Source organism: Blennius ocellaris (assembly GCF_963422515.1).
Source record: "Blennius ocellaris genome assembly, chromosome: 2".
NCBI lineage: Eukaryota > Metazoa > Chordata > Actinopteri > Blenniiformes > Blenniidae > Blennius > Blennius ocellaris.
Window position 1 is genome coordinate 3873634 of NC_137651.1, and position 21985 is coordinate 3895618.

The window sequence follows — 21985 nt, forward strand, 5'->3', positions numbered from 1 at the left end:
TTTGCCAGTGAAATGTAAAGTGACAGACGTCAGTGTGGTTCATCTCCACCTCCTGCTACCATCTTGTATCAAAGTACTGTGTCAGTGACAGTGAGGGAGAAGTTTTTGAAAAGGAAGAATGTGAACCAGGATCTCAGTTCTTCATCCATCAGGTCCAGATTTCACACTGAGTGAGTAAAAATTAAAAAAAGAAATTGGGAAATACTTTTTCCTGTATTTATTATCCTGTTGATAAAGCTTTGATGAGAATGACTTTATATTGTTAATATAAGCTACAGAGTTTCAAATTTAAAAATTTTCAGGTGGTGGTGTGCCTCCAGATTTTTCCAAAGAAAAAAGTGTGCCTTGGCTCAAAAAAAGTTGAAAAACACTGATCTAGATGTTTCTTTAGTGGAACATAAATACTGAATTAGCAGCAACTTGTTCATGTGTCAAACTTTGCATGAGTCTCTGGGAAAGTCTTGTGCAAAAAACAAACTGCAATTGAGCTGATTTACCATTTAAACATCAGTTCCAGAGCCAATGCAGGGCAGAGTTGTGATTGAGGCCACATTTACACATAGCCAGGGGGGGCGGAGCTTCGGGAGGGGCTGGGATGAGATTTCTTCATGTGAAATAAAGAAATTATAGATTTTATATTGCTTATTTTATCATTATGCATACATGATACATGCTGTAGTTTAGTGTATTTTTACATTATGGCTGTAAATCCTGACAAAAACCGCTCACGGTACAGTCATGCACTCAGGACGCACTGCGAGACGACCTCCTCCACCCTCCGCCTCCAACTCTCAAGTGACAAAGTCCACTGAACCTTTGCACCGTCCCTGTTCAAATATTGAATTCACACATTTGATAAACAGATAAAACTGAACATTATCGGTCTGCTGTGTCTCAGATACCAAAGCAAAAGTCTATTGCAGATCAGGCAAAAATGTTCTTTCTCAACCACACAACAGCAACGTCTCTATTCAGTGAAGTTTGCACCGCCCTCCTTTTACTTGGGACTCTTCCCGTCACCATAGCAACCTCAGACCTCTTTCTCCAAGTTAAAACTCATTAAAACCTCTTGAGGAGCTCAGTGGGTCAAGAGAGACTGAGTGGACTTGTCATGTTGTCCATAGAGAATGAGAGAGCAAAGAAAATGGACATACAGAACATCGTGGACGAGTTCGTGGAGCTCAAGGCTCGTTGTATGTTTCAAATAGAGGTGAGAAGGCCTTTAGTACTTCATATTGAAACTGTGCTTGTTGGTGAACATGTGGGCTGCTGTGCCAATTTTACTAAACTTTATAGCTATTGATATAGGCGAGTAGCCTGCTGTGCTCTCAATAGTTGAAATAGTTAAAGTGTTAAAATGGTGTGGTCACTGTCCGTGGTGCTGAAATGCTTTCAATTTGTCTTGTTTTATTATTTGGGGCCATGTTTTTATTGTTCTCTTGGTTTGTTGTTCTTCATGTCCGTTTGAAGGACTTTAAAATGACATAGTTGCTCTCCATGGTGCAGAAGCTCTAAGCCCCGCTGTTGCAGGCATGTGTATATTGTAAAATGACGTTATATGGTGGGATTTATTATTTGGGTTTAAAGGACCCGGTCATCAATCAATCAATCAATCAACTTTATTTATAAAGCGCTTTTAAGCAACCTCAGCTGAAACAAAGTGCTGTACATTGTAAATAAATAAAAATATAAGTCGCAAAATAAAAACATTAAAACAATAAGATGTTAAAACAATAAACAAGACATAAGAGGTTAAAACAACAACAAAAAACGAAGGCACTAAAACCAGACCAGAGTCTCATGCTGAAGTAAAAGCCAAAGAATAAAAATGTGTTTTAAGACGAGTTTTAAAAACGGACAGTGAGGGGGCTTGTCTAACAGGGAGGGGGAGGGGGGGGGCATTCCAGAGGTGAGGACCGGCAGAGGAAAAGGCTCTTTCCCCTCTGAGCTTCCGTTTGGACCTCGGTACCTCAGGGGCAGCCGGTCAGCTGACCTGAGGCACCGACCAGGAGCGTATGGATGAAGAAGCTCAGAGAGGTAAGGCGGGGCCAGACCATTTAAAGATTTAAAAACAAATAAAATAATCTTAAAACGGACTCTAAAATGCACAGGCAGCCAGTGGAGGGAAGCCAGAATGGGGGTGATGTGCTCGCTCTTACGTGCCCCAGTTAAGAGGCGAGCAGCAGCATTCTGCACCAACTGGAGGCGGGTGAGGGAAGACTGGCTGACTCCAAAGTAAAGTGAGTTGCAGTAATCCAGCCGAGATGTAATAAAAGCTTGGATTACTGCTTCTAGGTGCTTCTGTGCCAGAAAGGGCTTTACATTCACCAGCTGCCTCAGGTGAAAGAAGCTGGACTTCACTATAGCCCCTATCTGTCCAACTTAAAATCACTGTCCACTGACCAACGGCTTTATGTATTGTCTCAGTGGGCCGAAATCGGCCGAGGGCGGTTCACTAGTGGCACTCGGGCCGAACACCATCACTTCCGTCTTTGTTTCATTGAATTTTAAAAAGTTCAGCGACATCCAGGTTTTGATGTCTTCAAGGCAAGACAGAAGTACTTTCAATGAGGCATTGTCCCTTTTCAGTGGCACATAAATCTGACTGTCGTCTGCATAAAGGTGAAAAGAGATGCCGTGTTTCCTCAGAATGGCACCCAGGGGAAGCAGGTACAGGGAGAAAAGCAGTGGCCCTAAAATAGAACCCTGCGGAATCCCATATAACAGTGGCGCAGTGTGGGACTCAGAGCCACCAAGGAGTACACTCATGGATCTTCCCCCAAGATAAGATCTGACCCAATTTAGGGCAGTACCACCAATGCCCACTATGTGCTGCAGACGAGATACTAAAATATTGTGGTCCACAGTGTCGAACGCTGCAGTCAGGTCCAGCAGGACAAGGACCACATGGTCACCGCCGTCAACCGCCACAAGGATATCATTAAAAACTCTTAAAAGGGCTGACTCAGTACTATGCAATGTTTTAAAACCAGACTGGAAAACCTCCAGGATATCATGCTCATCTAGGAATGATTTCAACTGAGCATGGACAATTTTCTCCAGGATTTTTGATATAAAAGGCAGCTTGGAGATAGGTCTATAGTTGGCTAGCATACCATGATCAAGACCAGGTTTCTTAAGCAGGGGTTGCACCACAGCATGTTTAAAACTTTGGGGGACAACACCAGAAGACAAACTGCTGTTAATAATGGCCAGAACTGACAGCCCTATACAAGGAAAAACCTCTTTAAAAAAGTGAGGCGGGACAATGTCACGGGGAGAGCCGGATAGCTTCATCTGAACAACCACTTTTTGCAGTGCAATCAAGGACACTGGTTCAAAGGCATTAAGCACAGCTGGGGGAGAAACGTGGTCAGAGGGGTCAGATGCAAGTGTGGTGATGAGAGCCCTCGCAGTAGCAACTTTATCAATAAAAAAAGTGCAGGAAGCTATCGCACATTTCATGTGGCCCGTCCCTGGCCCAGCTCTGATTGGTTCCGCTAGTGCACGTAGCAGCAGGGTATTTACAAAAATCCATATTTCCCACTCTTCATTTACAAAAAAAATCTTCATTTACAAAAAAAAAAAATCTTCATTTACATAAACCACATACAAACTTGAATAATGAAATGTCTTTTTTTTATAAAATTTTTTAAGTCCTGGTTCACAACTACAATAAGCAGCCAAACCTGTAGGGGGCAGTGTAACAAGAAGCATGAAGCCATGACAGCCCAACAGAATCCTGGAAAAAAACAGTTATTTCTTCTTCAGTGATAACGGCACACGGTTAGTTTATTTGGACCGATAAAGAAGTGGAGCTCTGGTAGAATTTAACGTAAAAACAACAGCTTTCACTGGATCCATCTTCAGCAGTGAACCTGTAAACACGGCTTTCTTTCTTTCTTTCTTTCTTTCTTTCTTTCTTTCTTTTTTTTCTTTCTTTCTTTCTTTCTTTCTTTCTTTCTTTCTTTCTTTCTTTCTTTCTTTCTTTCTTTCTTTCTTTCTTTCTTTTTTCTTTCTTTCTTTCTTTCTTTCTTTCTTTCTTTCTTTCTTTCTTTCTTTCTTTCTTTCTTTCTTTCTTTCTTTCTTTCTTTCTTTCTTTCTTTCTTTCTTTCTTTCTTTCTTTCTTTCTTTCTTTCTTTTTCCGATCGGTGGGAAATGTATGGACTCATTGAGCCTCATTTGAGTCTTTTTATGTATTGTATACAGCAGTGGTTCCCAACCTTTTTTGACCAGTGTACCCCTTGAGCTGGTTTCCATGTGAAAAGTACCCCCTCTCTCGTGTGTGATTATTCGCCTTAATGTGTACTTATATTTAACCCTTTGTCTTTCTATCTATCCAACTGCTCATTTAAATAAAACAATTATTGTGAGTGTAAAAACATACCTTTTAATGAGACACTTGCGCTTGCTTGTCTTTCATAAGTCTTTCATAATTCCTTTTTTCACTGGGCTCCCCTGTGCCTGCGTCCGAGGCGACGGTAGCAGTAGCGGTAGCTGGACGTTTACTCCTGCCTAGCCATGCATCCATGTTTACAGTCGGTATGCAGCTAGAGGTAGCTAGCTTCGCGAATCGTGCGCGCCCGCAGCAAGAACGTGAACCTTTTTTTTTTTTTTTTTTTTTAAAGCGCGCCACTTTATAGTCTTTTCATATTATGTGCATTGTAGTGTTACAATCACTGTGGACGAACTGCTACTCATGGAAAATAAACGTATGGCCTTACTAAAATTCATGATATAATACAATATAATAGAGCATAATTTTTTTTTTGTGTGTGTGGATACTGTAGGCTAATTTATAATCTTTCTGCGTACCCCCTGCAATACCCTCGCGTACCCCTAGGGGTCCGTGTACCCCCGGTTGGGAATCACTGGTATACAGAATCACAATCAGTAAATACTATCAACAGAGATATAATCCTCACTGTTTGTGTATTTTTTCTGTAATTCACTTGCCCTCTCTTCCTCTCTCCCACACCCAGTGGACAAGCCACACACACACACACACACACACACACACACACACACACACACACACACACACACACACACACACACACTTCCACTCCTCATCGATGAGATTTGCTGCTGATTTTTCTTGTTTTCTGCTATTGTTCTTCCAATGATCAAAATCATGTTTTTGTTCTTTGTTTGTCATTTTGTTTTTGCATGTGTTATCATTGTTGTTATTTTTTTTACTTTTTTTTTTTTTTTGCCTACTTGCTAATTTATACTCTTTCTAGAAAATCATGTTACTGCCATGGTAGAGCTGCCCAGGCTGGTTTAATCTAGAAAATCATGGTACTGTCGACATAGTACAGCTCAGGATGGTTTAATCACCTCCTCTCCTCTCCTCTCCTCTCCTCTCCTCTCCTCTCCTCTCCTCTCCTCTATCCTCTCACCCCAACCGGTCAGCAGAATGCTGCTACTCTACTACCTGAGTCTGGTTTCTGCAAGAAACTCCCTCTTATTAGAGGGAGTGTTTCCTTTCCACATTCACAAATAAACCTGCTTGCTCATGTGGATATGTTGGGCTTTTCTATTTTCTCTGTTAAAAGCATCTAGGAATGACTCTGTTGTATTTAAAAAAAAAATGTTTTTAATAAATAAAAAAAAGAAAATCATGTTACTGTCTCTAGATAGTATCTCAATAACTTAACTTCTATTCACAACATTTAAACTTTTCGATGTCACTGCCATGTAGCCACTGACAACCTGTTTCTAATGGGAAGACTGGCTTTGTATGCTGTTCACCAGTGTATTGTAATCTGGTGTGTAACTTGACATTGCAACTCTGATTGAGTGCATCAGTGAAGCAGGTTCTGTGTTGGTTCTTCATGACATTCATGTCAGAAAACACTGATTCACAGAGATAGGTTGACCCAAGCAGACTAGCATTCTTCGTAGCTGCTGGGCACACACCACTTGTCATGATCCTGCCTTCTCTCCTCCCCTCCTGTGTTCCCCTTAGCTCCGCCCCTGTGCACTCCTGCTTCCTCCTCCCTGATCACAGCTGTCTGTCATTGTCATTAGTGTGTGTATTTAGTTCCCTCTCTTCCAGCTTCTGTTGGCAGTTCGTCAGAGTTTCTACACCATTCGTACCCGCCTTTTTCCCTCGTGTTGCCTTTCGTGTGTTTTTGACCTTATGCCTGCCTGCCCGACTTTGCCTGCTCTGGTTTTTGATCTTGGACTGCCTGACTTTGCTTCTGCTATGTTTTTCAAAATTAAAACTCTTTCGAACTGAGCTTCTTGTCCGCCGTGCAATTGAGTTCACAAACCCTGACACTACTGTACGTTTCTGTGTCAACAAGGAACCAAAAGTTTGGTGCAGCCCTTTAGGCATTGAGGTGGAGGTTATTTTGCATTTATTTTGAATAATTCAAAGGACAGGCACATACATTTTGCATTCTGGTGTCTGGTGTCCACCCAGGTAAGATCCAGCCGGATCAAATTTAATCCAAAAGAACCTACATAAAAGTTAAAGTAGTAATGAGTAATAGATGTAGTTCAGGATGCAACAGTGACCTCATAATTTAGGCCTCTATGGCTACCGTTGTCATTAAGTATCAATCAAATACTGCACTGTGTTTGAGTGACTTGAGGTCAGGTCTGAACGGGTAGAGGTGCTAAAACTATTCCCAACGAGGGAATAGAAGCACACTGCAATTCTACGGCTACTGCTGGGGTCTGAAGCAGGTCTGAACAGGTAGAGATTGCAAAAGATACTTCCCGAGGTGGGAAAAGGTGTACAGAAAGGTCCTAAGATGGGACCCGGACAGGAAAGTCTGTACAACTGATGGGCTATGCAAATGCAGTGCTATTGCAAGACATGAAGGCTTCAAGTGTAACTATGGGACATCAAGTAGCGCAATATACATCCCATCAGTTGCATACGTCATTAACAAGCCCAAGGTTTGTTTTAACCCAAGCCAGACGGACTGGATATGAAGTGATCCCTGCTGCTCCTGAATTAACTGTCCAACGCTGTGCAACGGTGAATCCTGCCACAAAAATGGTTCTGCCAGATGAGGGTACCTCTCATGATTATATACAGGAAACAGACAACTTTATGCGGGTACATGGTGATTTATACAATCAGCCCATAGTGGTAAATCTTACTCTGTTTGTTGACGGATCTTGTTTCAGAGACGCCACAGGAAACCACACAGGTTTTGCCATAGTTGAACTAAAACACCTTGAACTAAGACAACACCTTATCGAATGTGCAAGCTGTCAAGCTTTCACAGCCATGTTCTAGCCAATTGGCAGAAATGAAAGTCCTGACGGCTGCATGTGAATATGCACAAGGTACTCTTTTCCTGAGTAGCATGTCTGCGCAAAAGCTTAAAAGCTTGTTTTCTTTCTTTCAATGCCTTGTCATTATTCCACCAAGGAACATTACTCGATCTTTTGGGACTTCTTTACATGGCTTAAAGCCACATCAAGAATTACTTTAGTCAAAGAATCATTAAACTCATCAACAGAACCTTCACTATTAATATCCCCTATATGATTTCCAATTTTTTTCTCCAAACTTACTTCTTCACTTAGAAAATCAAACCAGCCCCACACAACAACCAAATATCAAACTAATCCTTGGCACTCCGTCCAGGAAGAAGCAGAGCAAAAGCACCTTATACCGGATCTGTACAGGTCATCGGCCAGCACCTCCACTACCTCTCCCACAAACCAAGTGTCCAGATCACTTTTTCTCCCTTTGTTTAGCTGATAAACTTCTGTTGGGGGCCACTCAACCTCATGGAAGGGGGAGGGGAGACCACGTTTTGAGAACAAAGGACCACATGCCTACAACTGAAAAGTCTGCCATTGGTCACGTGATCACCCCCTGGACCCCCCCGTCCAAGGTGCAATACTAGAGGCCAACGGCAGGGGGAGCCTGAGAGCTCCCTCACCAGCTGGAATGTCCAGGGCGGGCCCTCCGTCAGGATTGGTCCACATGACCCAGAGCCCACCGGTAACACGAAACCACAACAAGAGGTATAAAACACCCCCGCCGGGGTGATTTCTGCCTCTCCAATGTTGAAACCTGCGTAAAGACGGACGCATCCGTTTCGCACGGAGACGAAGTGCCACGTGTGCCCGCTGACCGGGCCCGGAGTTCCACACCCGGCCGGACGAGCCGAGAACCACCGTGGAACTACTTCTACTTTTCCCTTTTTCCCTTTTTCTTCTTCACCGGAGTCCGAGTGTGCAGCTGCCAGCGCACCCTCCTCCCGCATGCAGACCTGAAGCCGCTTCTTCTCCCCCCTCCTCAAAAGAAGCGCTTGATCCTCCTCGGATCATCCTGTGGACCTTTCCCTGTCCACAGACCATTTGAGCTTGTTTACCTGGGACGCCAGAGAGAAAAACAAGCTCCAGCCGGGAAATCAACGCACTTTCCCTGCCGCCGGCAGCACGTTCACCCTCATCAAACTGAGTAAGGCTTAGAGTCTGGGCAGGCAATGACAATAACGTGACTGTAATATTGCTGTGTGTTTTATTATTGTGTTGAAGTCAGGGACGCCGATCCCTGTTTCCAACCAATCTGTGTCTGCGCGTTGGATTTACATCCACGTGAACCTCCTCTCTCTCTCTGTCTAGACCCTACATATTCCCATATCTGGACTATAACTGGACTGGTGGAAAACTGCACAGTTCCACACACGGACTGTGTAGTTGGACAAATCTGTCCTCCTTTCTCCCCCTCCTTCCTCTCTTTTCTCTCTTTTTCTCTCCGCTCCACTAACCGCGGCGCAAACTCAGCAAACAGCTGTTCCTGTGTGCCGCTCCACCCGCTTCTGTGACCGTGTGTAGTTCACTGTCCCTGGGATTTCTCACCACGAGCCCCCAGGCGCGCTCCGAGCAGGCTCACGAGCCGTGCACGAGCACAGTGACGTCACGCTGTCCAGAAAGAGTGCGCCAAGCGCCTCTGGTGGCCGCGTTGGTGATTGCAATCTCTTGAAAGACCGCCACTCGGTGGACAAGTCGAGTCATTGCATTCTCCCTCCGTGCGCCGCCGCGCCCCTAGTGGTCGTTCCGGTTACTGCCTCGAACTAGACGCCTGCCGCCATCTAGCGTCCGTTCGAGGTCATTACACCCACACACACTGACCCTCCAACGCCTGCCGCCACCTGGTGGACGTTCGTGGTCATTACATCCCACTCAGGCTTCCACACATTCACTCACACATACACACACACCCTCTTTCTTTGTACATAGTGTTTGCTGTTTAATAGATTAGATCTTCGTGTTTGATTGTTTATTACTTAATTGTGTTGTTTTAATAAATGATTTATGAATTATTTTTGAATAAATACTTTTTGTTAATAAACGCATTTTAACTGAATTGATCGATTCTTGGTTATCATTGTGTATTTATTGTTGACAATTCACTGGTTTGTAACAGTCTGTGCTCGAATCTCACACCTTCCTTGTTATTTAATATTGTTATATTTACACAGAAATATTAACTTTACTTAAATAACCCTTTTTGACAAACGAGACTGAAATTTGGTATTAGCTATTTCCAGCTTAGCTGGTGGTGCCCCGATTTAATTATTATTTGATAAATAACCAATTTATGCAAATTAATAATTTTTATTAATAAATTATTTTTGATAATTTATTAACTTTTGAGTAATTACTCAATTACTCTAGGAGTTGCTGATGAGTAACTAACCGTTTACTTCATTAGTAATTCCAATTTTTCCTAAATTACTTTCAGTAATCTATTACTTTCAGTAATCCATTACTTACAGTAATTATTTATGCTAATTACCAACCATAAATCCCAACACTTCCAATCTGTTGTTATTCAAAATCGCTCAGACCGCTCTCCCCCAGTGTTGCTGGTGCAATGTTCACAGCAAACTTAAGTAAAAAAGCTTGGCACTCAATCTTCTTCTGTTTCCCAGGAAGACGCCTCCACGCGCATGTGTTACTGTTAGCGTGTCAGTGTTTTCTGACATGAATGTCATCAAGAACAAACACAAAACATGCTTCACTGATGCACTCGATCAGAGTTGCAATGTCAAGTTACACATCTTGTTTCAGGGACGCCACAGGAAACCACACAGGTTTTGCCATAGTTGAACTAAAACACCTTGAACTAACACATCTTATTGGATGTGCAAACTGTCAAGCTTTCACAGCCATGTTCTACCCAAGTGGCAGAAAACACTGATTCACAGAGATAGGTTGACCCAAGCAGACTAGCATTCTTCATAGCTGCTGTGCACACGCCACTGTATGTTTCTGTGTCAACAAGGAACCAGAAGTTTGGTGCAGCCCTTTAGGCGTTGAGCTGGAGGTTATTTTGCATTTATTTTGAATCAATCAATCAATGATTTGAATTGGAAATGAATGACATACATGGTTCAACTTGATCAAAGTCACAAAACCTGTTCTCAAACTCTTGCCCAAGTCTGTGTATGACTTGACAGTAATTTTCTGCAACTTTGCAATTGAAAAAGGTAAGCAGAAGTAATTTATTGTACAAAATGTGTGTGCCTGATGTCTGGTGTCCACCCATGTAAGATCCAGCCAGATCAAATTTAATCCAAAAGAACCGAGATAAAAGTTAAAGTATTGATGAGAAGTAGATATAGATCAATTTAATCTAAAAGTATCACAATGCATGGAGTAACACTAACTTCCTACGTGTCTGTAATTGGGTAAAAGCTCTACAATTTAAAACTTTACATCGTGTTCATATTTCTTTGTGACCTTTATCTGCCAAAGGTGCTGTATGAATACAGTCTACTGATAATGTGATCATAGTTTTGTGTGATCGGTGTAGATTTTCTTATACTCGTAAAAACCTGCTAATATTTTATATCATCAGTATTTAAGACTAGAATTAAAGTTGGATTGGAACAAAAGTTGTCACCAAAGGATAAATCAGTGTTAACATTTAGTGAGAACAAGGCATAACACAATGCATTAACAAGTGCTATTGTTATTTCTTTTGCAGATCACTTCACCAGTCCAGACCTTCATGCAGCTGTTGTGTTAAAGATGAAAGGAAATAGTGGCATGGAGTGAGGTTAGAGAACAGCTTCCCCGGAGGGTCTCTGCACAGAACAACAGATTCTGATGTGTAGCTCAATTATGTGTGAAGGATATCACATTAGCAATACTTTCCTGTGAGAAGTTGGGCAGTTTGTCAAATCATCCACGTGATTGTCATTGGATGTATTAAACAAATATTTGTGTCCCTTTAAAGATTCTTTTCCTGGACTAAAGAAGACTGTCTTGATGTTATTTTGTTTTGATTGAGATCATTGCAGGACCGGTCTATCTCTCCACACCCAACACACACACACACACACACACACACACACACACACACACACACACACACACACACACACACACACACACACACACACACACACACACACACACACACACACACACACACACACACACACACACACACACACAGGTATAAGAGCATGCACCTGTTCTGGTTCAGTCAACAGAAGGTGGACATCACTTAGCTCACATCATTCTCACTTCACACTAATTTTCTCTTCAATCATCTCACCAGCAAAATAACCACATTCTGTAAGTATAAAGGCCATTCTGTCATTGTGTGGATACTTGTTTTCTTTTTCCATGTGAAATGTACTTCTGAAAAAATATTATTCAAATCTGATCTGGAATTTGGTTTTTATATGCTGAAGTATGAAGTGAGATTCTTTTCTTTGAAAATATTTCTAATGAATGACGGTTCTAGTGTCATGTTCCATCAGTCATTAAATAAATCTCTATTCGGTATAACAAAGTTATAGTTTGATATCACAGCTTGGTTATCAAGACAATATGTCTTTGAGAGAGAGGTTTCTTTGTTTGATGATTGAACTGAGCCTTTTTTTTAAACCTAATATGACTAAATGCTTGTCTATTCCCAGGAATCAAACTGCAACCATGGTTGTGCCAAAGGCTGGAGGCATTGAGTAGGTGGCTCGAGATATATATATATATATATATATATATGTGTGTGTGTGTGTGTGTGTGTGTGTGTGTATGTATGTATGTATGTATGTATGTATGTATGTATGTATGTATGTATGTATGTATGTATGTATGTATGTATGTATGTATGTATGTATGTATGTATGTATGTATGTATGTATATACATTTTGGGTTTTTAGATGTAAACGTCTGATATATGTGTCTGTTTTTGTCTGTTTTTTCTTCATGTTATTATTCAACCATGCAATGACGACCCCACTTCAGAGCTGAGGGAAAGGTAATAAGAAACTGTTCAGATGTCATCACTGTGTGAGAATAGCAATTTAGATAATCAAAGTTTTGTGTTTTTAGCTTTTATTGTTAGTCTTTTGTTTGTCTTGTGTTAGTCAACAGGAAATCGTACATATTGTGTTGAGAGGAAGGAATGCAGGTTGAAATGAATTAAATGCAGTGCAAACTGCCTTCATGAAAACAACTGACTTTAGTTGCACTCTTTTGATGAGGATGGGAAATGGTTTTGACTAATTTTATTTTTGTTGTTTTTAAAAGGTGTTTCATGATCCTGTTCATGGACAAATAGCGTTACACCCAATCCTGGTCAAAATCATAGACACACCTGAGTTTCAAAGACTGCGAAGCATCAAGCAACTTGGAGGAGTGTCTTTTGTTTACCCTGGCGGGAGCCACAGCCGGTTTGAACACTCAATTGGGTATGTACACGTAATAGATTAAAGAAATATGATCATCAAATAATCCAACACTTCAGCTGGCTCTCAAATGTTTTAAAATTATGTTTATGTTGAATCCTATATCTAATAGATAATCATATATATATAAAATCCAATATTTTTTTCACGGTGAATCATTGTTTTTCATCAGAGCCTCTTCAGATATATTGTTGATGTGTCAATTGGGAGGAACTGTACTTATTGACAAAGTTTGCACATACACAGGAATAGGTTCCAGTTTCAGGAAGGGTGATGACGTCCGACCCAAAGCGAATGATTATAATGATCTTTGTTTGTCATGTATATTCTCATTTAAGCAATTGAATCGGGTCAATTTCTTTTGATTTGATTTCATTAATTTTCCACAATTTCACATATACAATAAATGATTTTGATATGTGCAATGAATTTTCTCAACTGGATTTGGCCATGCAGCATGTCTCAGAAGACATTTAATCCCTCATCCGAGAGGCTTCATCAGTTATGAAGCTCCTTTGAGTTGCTGAAGAGTCATGAAGAGACATAAAAATCAATCAAAGTAAACAAAGCTGAAGTGCAATTATAGTTCTTGTATGTGCATGCTGTTTGTCTGGTTATACAGGGTGGCTCACTTGGCAGGAGAGTTGGCGTACAATCTGCAATCAAGGCAAAATATCGATATCACAGATAGAGATATTCTATGTGTGCAAATTGCAGGTCTTTGTCATGATCTGGGTAAGTCATGCATTAATTCCCTTCATGAAACATAATTTTGCGCATTTTGAGATATATTTTTAAATGCTTAAGTGCTTGAGAAATAAAATGTATAAAACAAAGAATAAATGCAAATGTGAAATTATAAGTGTTGCACAATTCAGAAGGCAACAGCATACTTTAGAAAAAGTTATTGCCTTTATTCAGTGAAGGAAAAGTTCAGTGATAGCTCATGTGGTGGAACTTTTTATTGGAGGGAATTTACCACAAACCCCCCAAATGTAGTTACACATCATGAAAAAAACTGAGCAAAGCTATATTATTGACAGTGGTGCCACAGTTCCCTTGAAAAAAGTAATTTGATTACTGAGTACTAGTTATGCATTTAAAAGCAACTCAGTTACTTTACTGATTACATGTTTTTGAAAGTAACTAAGCTGGATTACAAGTGAGTTTTTTTTAGTTACTTTCAACTGTTGCCAACTTAAAAAGGACAACTGGTTTTGCCAGAAGCTGCTAATCACTGCCTGGACTCCTACGTCTGCTGATACATTGTTACACATTTTAACCTTCATTCTTTGTTGTATCTCTTCTCTACAACTGACTCAAGGTTTTATTATCACATTTTTACTATTACTGCTATTTGTTTACCTGGTGATGCAGTTGTAGTTTGATGTTGCATTGTTAATCTATTTATTTACATGCACTACCTGCTCTATGCAACCTTTCGATATTGCCCCTATTTCATTGATTAATTGATTGATTGATTGATTTAAAAAGGGGCGGGGCTTCATGCCAATAAAGCTTTTAACTCAGAGAAATTACAAAAACGGTGTTACATCTCCATAGTTATGATCTTGTTGCAACTATAAGGTTTAGTGATTATGTTTGTTGGTTGCAATTCCTTTGTGTTCCTTGAACCCACAGTGAGAGCACATTGGCCTGTGATTGACGGAGGGGGGGCGTTTAGAGACTGCACTGCTTGTGTCTGTGTCAGTTTGCCCCGGAAACTCGGTACTCACAGTGACAGGAGTCAGGAAAGAAATATGAAGGACCTTCTTTTGACCTGCAATGTCACCACCAACAATAGTTATGGCAATGCCGTAGATTAATAAATGAAATGTACTTATCAAGTGCATGAGGCTCATAATTTAACACATTAAACTGGGTCACAGTGGCTGGCCGAGATGACACACAAAACCCTCTTCACTCCTGGTTGCCAACTTCCCAATATTAGACTGACTTAAACTAGATCAATTAACTAACTACATGAACTAAGCAACAAAAACACAACTCCACACAATCATTACCAACACTTACAAGCCTAATATAACCCCAAATAATGACATTTGAAACACCACCAAGTTTACCCCCATAATGCATTACAGCGATCAGCTTGGCGATGCTACAATATGTTTCGGCTGGTAAGTGTTCATCTAACAAAATCAAGATTATAAAACGCCATTAAAGAAACTTAAACAATTAGTCAATATCAGTCTCCAGACTCTCCCAACATGTATCTCATGACGTGATAGCACATCCATTGTTCATGTTGGAAACACAACATGGAGAAAATGAAAACTCTGACAGCAGAGCTGTCCATCGTGCTGAAGCCACTTTTGTGTTGCAAATTGACATGAAGGTACGAACAAGTTTCTGACCTGTCCTTCGCTGAAGGTCGAGTAGTTTAGATGTTAGTCTCCCATTATTTTGAAAGCTGATGTTTATCCTCAAATGCAAGTTGTGAAAATGTCTTTATCGTCTCTCGGGCTGTCATCCTGCCTGTTAACCTGCCAACTAACTGGAGAGCATAGCAGCACTGTATAAATTTACCACTGTGCTCCCTCTGGCCGAAGAAATTAGTTTGGGCGATGCCAACCGTCCTGGCCAAACTACATTGTCCTGCCGAAACTTCGGCACTGTGCTGCGCGTGCGTATTCCAGCTCGCTCATAACTATCAACCATATTTTAATCATATTGAGCTTGGAACATCACTACTGTCTAACTCTTAACACTTAGCACATAATAACTATGAGGTTAAAACCCATTTGTTTTTCAATATTTAGGACACGGGCCCTTTTCTCACCTGTATGATAAGGTCAAACAAAGTCATGACAACACATGGAAGGTAAGTACAGTTGTAAAACTCTGAAACATATATAATTATAAATTACTATATTTTTTTTCAATGATTATAGATTCTTTAAAAAAATATAATGTATAACATACATTTAAAAATGACAAAATGAACATAACGATAGTGCTATAGCAACAGTGAGATAAACGCCAATAAGATGAAAGTCAAAATAAAAAAAAAAATCTGTTAAACTTATGCAGGGAACCATATGAACTATTTTGATAGCTCATGAAGACTTCATACTTCACATCTCTTACTAATATCTGTCTGTGTAACTTGTAGCATGAGAAGGCATCAGAGTGGCTGTTTGACCACTTGGTGGAACACAATGGTCTGGAAGACGAGATGGTGAAATATGGTTTAAAAAAAGAACAACTGCAAAAAGACCTGACTTTCATCAAGGAGATGATAAATCCAGTGAAAAAGCAGAACCCGGTACTGGACCACTCTTGTACAAATATCATGAAATCAGTACACTTCTCTTGTTAGCGTCTCATTTCATCATACTGGTGTTTCCTTCACAGTGGGAATTTAAAGGTCGTGGAGAGGAAAAGTCTTTCCTGTATGAAATTGTGGCAAACAAACTGAATGGAATTGATGTGGACAAGTTTGACTACCTTGACAGGTGAATCAAGTTTCATACAACAATTAATCAGTTTTTGACATTGAGAAGTGAACTATTGTTTTTTACTTCCACTGAAGAAGTACAACATTGGATAATTTACCTTCAGACCAATTTCACTCATTCATATCCGCACTGTGCTTAATTTCAGGGACTGCCACCACCTGGGTCTCAAGAACACCTTTGATTATCAGCGCTACTTCTTGCTTGCCAGGGTTTGTAAAGTGAATGGAAGGAATCACATCTGTCTGAGAGAGAAGGTGAGGAATCTTGTTTTCTATTAGCCTCCAAACAAATATTATTCTCCTGAGTTGCTGTGACTAAAGTGTAAGATGTGGTGTTGGCAGGATGAGGGCAATCTGTACGACATGTTCTACTCAAGGTACAGTCTCCACAGAAGAGTCTACCAGCACAAAGTGACCCAAAATGTAGAACTGATGTAAGTGTCCTCCTTCTGTCAGTGTTTGTCTCTTGTTTGATATGAATCATTTGCATTGCTTTGTGATTCTCCTCAGAATAGAACATGCAGTAACATAAGCTCTAAGAAATGCTTAACCTGTTTATCCAGGATCACTGAGGCCTTCAAAGGTGCCAAACCGCTTCTCAAATTATCTGAACCCACCAACCAAGACAACATTGAGGATTACATCAAGCTGACAGGTTACTCAATGACATTGTTCAAAATACATCATATCGTTCTTTTCTCCACATTGTGTCTGCTGTGATTATGACTATTAGTAGTGTGCAGTGATGTTTCAGTCAGGGCCAGCAGTAACAAAATACCCCCCCCCCTTCCAAAAAAGGTGTAGTTGCCTATGCCAATACAGCCAATGCAGCACCTGCACATTATGACATTATGTCCTACAGAAAATACACAATCAGAATCCAATGTAAGGCCACTACTATGCATCAGTACTTCATCCACACCAACATGACAGCTGATCAACAACCACAACACATCAAGACACTGCAGCTTCGCCATCAGACCGTGTAAGTCTACTACTGTCATGCATGCGATCTCGTCTGTCTGCTATGCAGAGATGAATGAGAGGAGCAATATGGGAAACATCACATTACAATCAAAACCAGCCCCAAATGCCAACAGCAGCGCCAATCTAATCCAGAGAAAGTTAAAAAAAATTTAATAAAATACTCGCACTCACCCGTCACTTGTAGATTAAATCCATCCTGCTGTAAAATGCTGCACAAAGTCTTTGTTGGTCTGAGTTTAGCTCATCCATTTCTGGTGTCCGTCTTTTTCTACTCACAATTGAAAAAGGTCACTGAAGCAGGTTCACTATCATATCATCTGATCTTACTGTTAAATTAGTAAATCATCACTCCAGAGTAGCAGATAATTACAGTGTCATCACCACCTGCCCATGGGCCAATCAGTCAAGCTCATTTCAGTGAGAAACTAAGACCAGCAAGAGAAACTCTGCTTGTCCTAGGGCGTTCAGTCAATAACACATCAACATCTGATTGGCTGATGTTACTGTCACAACATTTTAACCCAACATCAGCGTCCAGCTTGGATCAGAGGTTCACAATGCTTTCCTCTCTTTGCCCTGGCAGACGAAAGGAGCTGTGATGCGTTTATAGGACAAGGGAGATTTGAGCTCCACAAAATATAACCATTCCTTTTCTAGATAAAGTTGCATAGTGAACAATCAGCCTAATTGATTCCAGACACAGATTTCAGAATCAGTTTTTAATGATTAAAAAAAATAAAGAAAAAAATAAATCATATTTGACAGGGCAAGCAGTGCTAGCCCTGCTGCCCCTGACTGCACACCACTGCTATAAGTAACACTTATTCATTTGGTCACTTTTTTCAAGATATTTAAAATCAAAATACAAAATCCTCCCAAACGCAGACTCAAGTGTGACAACCTATACTTTGCCTGAGATCTGTTTGAATTTCTATTTCTATTTGTCTTTGTTAAATATTAATTACAAGTAGAAATTAAGTCATTCATTAAAAATAAATCATTAGGATGTTATGAAGAGTATTCAATAAGTAAGCGTTTATCAAAATGTTTATGTGTGATACAGAGGAGAAGATGTAAATTGGCACCAGAAATGTGTCATTGATGTGTCATTTTGACTTCTTATTATGTCCTATAGATGGCGTGTTTGAGAAAATCCTTTACTCTTCCGATGAAGAGAACATGATCGAGGCAAGAGAGATACTGCAGAGAATCCAAGAACGAAGCCTGTACAAGTTTGTGGGTGAAGAGAAGGTGTGCTTCAATCCTATGTCTGTATTACATTATGCTTCAGGGAAAACTGACTATCGGATGAACTACCAATATATGAATAGTGTGTTTTCATCCCCTTTGAAAGTATATCTCTTATAACAGCTGGGCAGACTTGTACGGTACTATTACCTAAATGATCAACATTGGGAAAAACACTGTCGTGAGCTTGATGTAGAGGCATCGTTACTCTGTGTTTCATGAATCACTGTCTTGTCCCTCCTTTTCTCACTTATTCTTTTATCAACACAACAAAATGAACTCACCACAGGACACTCTAAGCGACAAGGAGGTAAGAATAAAGAGTTCAGATTATTGACTAAAATTAACATTGCTGCAGAAATAACTTTGAAATGAATGGTCCTGCCTCTTTCACACAGAAAGAAGAGCTGATCAATAAACTGGAAAAAGACCTTTTGCCTCCTGGCAGCCTTGAAGTTCTTGTGAGTTTCTGGATTATATAATTTCACTCCACCTTATTGAAATATTAGATTTTCTTCATCTTCATTTGATTTGTAAAATGTTGCCTTCTCCCAAATGAATAGTTTGGATGATATTATAAATAAAACTTTTCATCCTCATTTTGTCTTCTAGACGTTCAAATTTGACTTTGGGAAGGGAGACGAGGATCCTCTTGACCAAACGTATTTCTATCGAAAGGATAAACCAGAGGAAGGATTCACAATCCCAAAAGAGAAGGTGAATAAGGGTTTAAAAAAAAAAAAAAAATATATATATATATATATATATATATATATATATAAGACAGTAGATGGTTTAAAAAAAAAAAAAAGGTTAAAAGTTAATGTAAATAGTTTAGTCACCATCAATGAATTTCTTGGTAGAATTGAATCCCTGTGAGGAGGGGACAAATGATCTCTCAGTTTTTTAATTTTGTTTTTTTTAATTTTTTGTTTCATTGCTTTCTGGCTTATTTCTTTTTCAACACCCAATGACGTGATCAGCCAACCTTTCTGTCCAGTTCAGGACTTTATAATACAGAAGTCATGTCAAATTATGACACTATTGTGAAGAATGAACTTCTTTTTCTATAAATGTTCAGCCACTGCAAGCATGATGTGTCTTTTTTGTTTATCTGTTTGTTTGTTTGTTTGTTTGTTTGTTTGTTTGTTTGTTTGTTTGTTTGTTTGTTTGTTTGTTTGTTTGTTTGTTTGTTTGTTTGTTTCCACTACTGTTACTGATGTTGATGTCATTCTTCCCAGAGAAGCACTCTTCTCCCAGAACATTTTTGTGAGACGAGGTTCAGAGTTTACTGGAAGAACACTGAGAACAATGATGAGGTCAACGAAAAGCTGCAAGAACTCAAGAAAACATTTTCCGAGTGGTTTCAACCCCAGTAATCTGTTGGACCTCAGGTAATATTATGATGCTGATTTATCACAGACTTTGGTAAGTTGGAGGTGATAAAATTAGAAGAAAAAAAAGATACCTGTTTGAGCTTAGAACGATCACACAACTTGGCATCTGAAGTTCAGAAATCAAACAAAAACCTTAATGTGGACTTTGTTTTCACTTTTGTAAGTCGAATGCTTTTACTATACATTTCTATAATAATGTTGTGTTGTGATTACATGGATGTCCTGCAAGGCTCGAGGCAGTGCATCAGAGTGAGGGAGAGACCGGAGCAGAGCAACAGGTGAGAAGGATTAACATATAACAGTAGATATTTTACAGGAGGTCGTTCACAAAAAAGTGGGAAAATATAATTTCTTGCTTGTAGCAAATTCAAACTTATTGGAATTGACTTATTGGTCTTATTTTGATTTACTTTTGTTGGCCATACTTTTGCACTGAACCATAGGGAGTCTGTGGAGAAGAATAAAACGTGTTTATTAGACTTTATTTTCGTTGGTCAAACTGCTGTATTGAGTTTCAAACTAAGTAGGTCTACTTTATGTTTCTTTCTTAAAGTAAGAGGTAAAACATTAAGGAGTATTATCATATACTATTAAAGCTTTGTGTTTTTTAATCTGATATGAAAAAGTGAATCATTTGTTTTTCACATTATTCTTGTGATTTATTTTCATGTCAGAACGTTGTTACTCAAAGAACCAGTTCAATTACCAGACAACCTAAACAAATGCATTTTATACCAATGTCAAACCTCATGTTTTATTGGTCAAAGTCCATTTGATTCAAATGGTTCTTGACCAATCAAACATGTTGAACCGTGCACCAGTGTGTGCCACTAAATTTGTCTTTGTTCTCCAGAAATATGTAGTTTGCTCGTAGCAGTGCCGCCGCCTGAGAAAATCAGCGTTCAGCCTCTAATGACGGAGTCATTATTCTTTGATTGAGAATCAACATTTTTTTCTGGAGAAAGAGGGAAAAGTGGCTTTTCTGGCTGGTTTGAGATGTAGTTAGTTTTGATAATTCTGCTCCAGATCAGTCAGATTTCCAGAATCCCCCCCATCACCCCCCTCCAGTTTTTACAAAATTTCAAAAAGTTCTCTTTCCAGTCACAGTATAAATTATAGATATCTGTTATCATCATTGGCGCAGCCTAAAAAGCTGATGCAAATCTGGTAAAACTGGACGATGTTCTTATGAATACTGTCCTCTTTATCTCTTCTTCTTTTCTTTAAATACAGACGCTTCCTGAAGAGGGAACAATGAAGGGCAAAACTGATTGAAAGGATACTGATACTTTGTACATCAAATGAAAATCACAAAATCACCATGTACAAACTTTACTTTATTATACTTTACTTTATCAGTAAATTATGTTGCATATACAATCTTTCTGGAGGTCTGGTCAGCCGGTTTGGCCTCGGTCAATAAGAAATATGTCAGACTGTGGACTGTATAGTCACTTATGTTGATCAATCATCACTTTGCATCACGAGAGAGCTTGAAGAATGTGAAGAACATGAGCAAAATATGCAACTAAGTCTGATAGAGGCTAAATTGTGGGGTGACGGTATATTAAATGTTTTATGGTGTGTGATTTTAAGTTGTGTGAATTTACTGAAATCAATTAAAGTTTGATAGGTTTTATGTTTGTGTTTGACATGATTACATGATTCTGCCCCGAAAGGTTTAGATTGAAGGTTATTTTTCTTGTGTCTTTATTATTCATTTTGAATTACATATCAATGGTGGCATGTTTTATTTCATTACTTTTGTTAGAAGGATTCTGCACTAAATAAGGACTTTCAGGAATTTAGAATTGAAATCAGAGTTGAGATGAAGTTATGGGACTTTTGTTCTTTGATCATTGAGTGAAAATGGATTGATTTGTTCTTCTTATATCAGGGCTTTACCAGTGGTTGTAACTGTAATCATATTTAAGATGGGTTTTAATAAAAATGGTGTGTGGTCTAAATGATGTTGTGCATCCTGTGTGTCATTAATACAATAACAACATTCCTCCACACCACCACACACCACTGGTACGCAAACTTTGAGCCTTGGGCAGCACATTTTGGAGACGGGGAACCTGGCAGCTGATTGTAAGGTGGAGAAATTAAGCCACATTTATCTCATACATTTAATGTCTTCAAATATCAGACTTATAGATCCACATAACCGTAAACAGCCAAGCTG

The 21985-nt window shown here is 39.6% G+C and overlaps 1 protein-coding gene across 1 annotated transcript; it reads left to right on the forward strand.

Annotated features, from left to right (window-relative positions):
* Nucleotides 1-1144: 1144 nt before the first annotated feature.
* Nucleotides 1145-21758, forward strand: LOC308136970 (deoxynucleoside triphosphate triphosphohydrolase SAMHD1-like; the record flags this gene model as incomplete). The annotated part of the gene is made up of 16 exons (XM_080505526.1): nt 1145-1210; nt 12530-12690; nt 13310-13422; nt 15468-15529; nt 15821-15973; nt 16063-16163; nt 16312-16420; nt 16508-16599; nt 16729-16820; nt 18288-18403; nt 18690-18710; nt 18799-18861; nt 19013-19117; nt 19642-19794; nt 20027-20075; nt 21031-21758. The coding sequence occupies 14 exons, from the start codon at nt 1145-1147 to the stop codon at nt 19777-19779; spliced, it is 1392 nt and encodes a 463-aa protein (XP_080361652.1). The 3' UTR covers nt 19780-19794; nt 20027-20075; nt 21031-21758.
* Nucleotides 21759-21985: the final 227 nt, after the last annotated feature.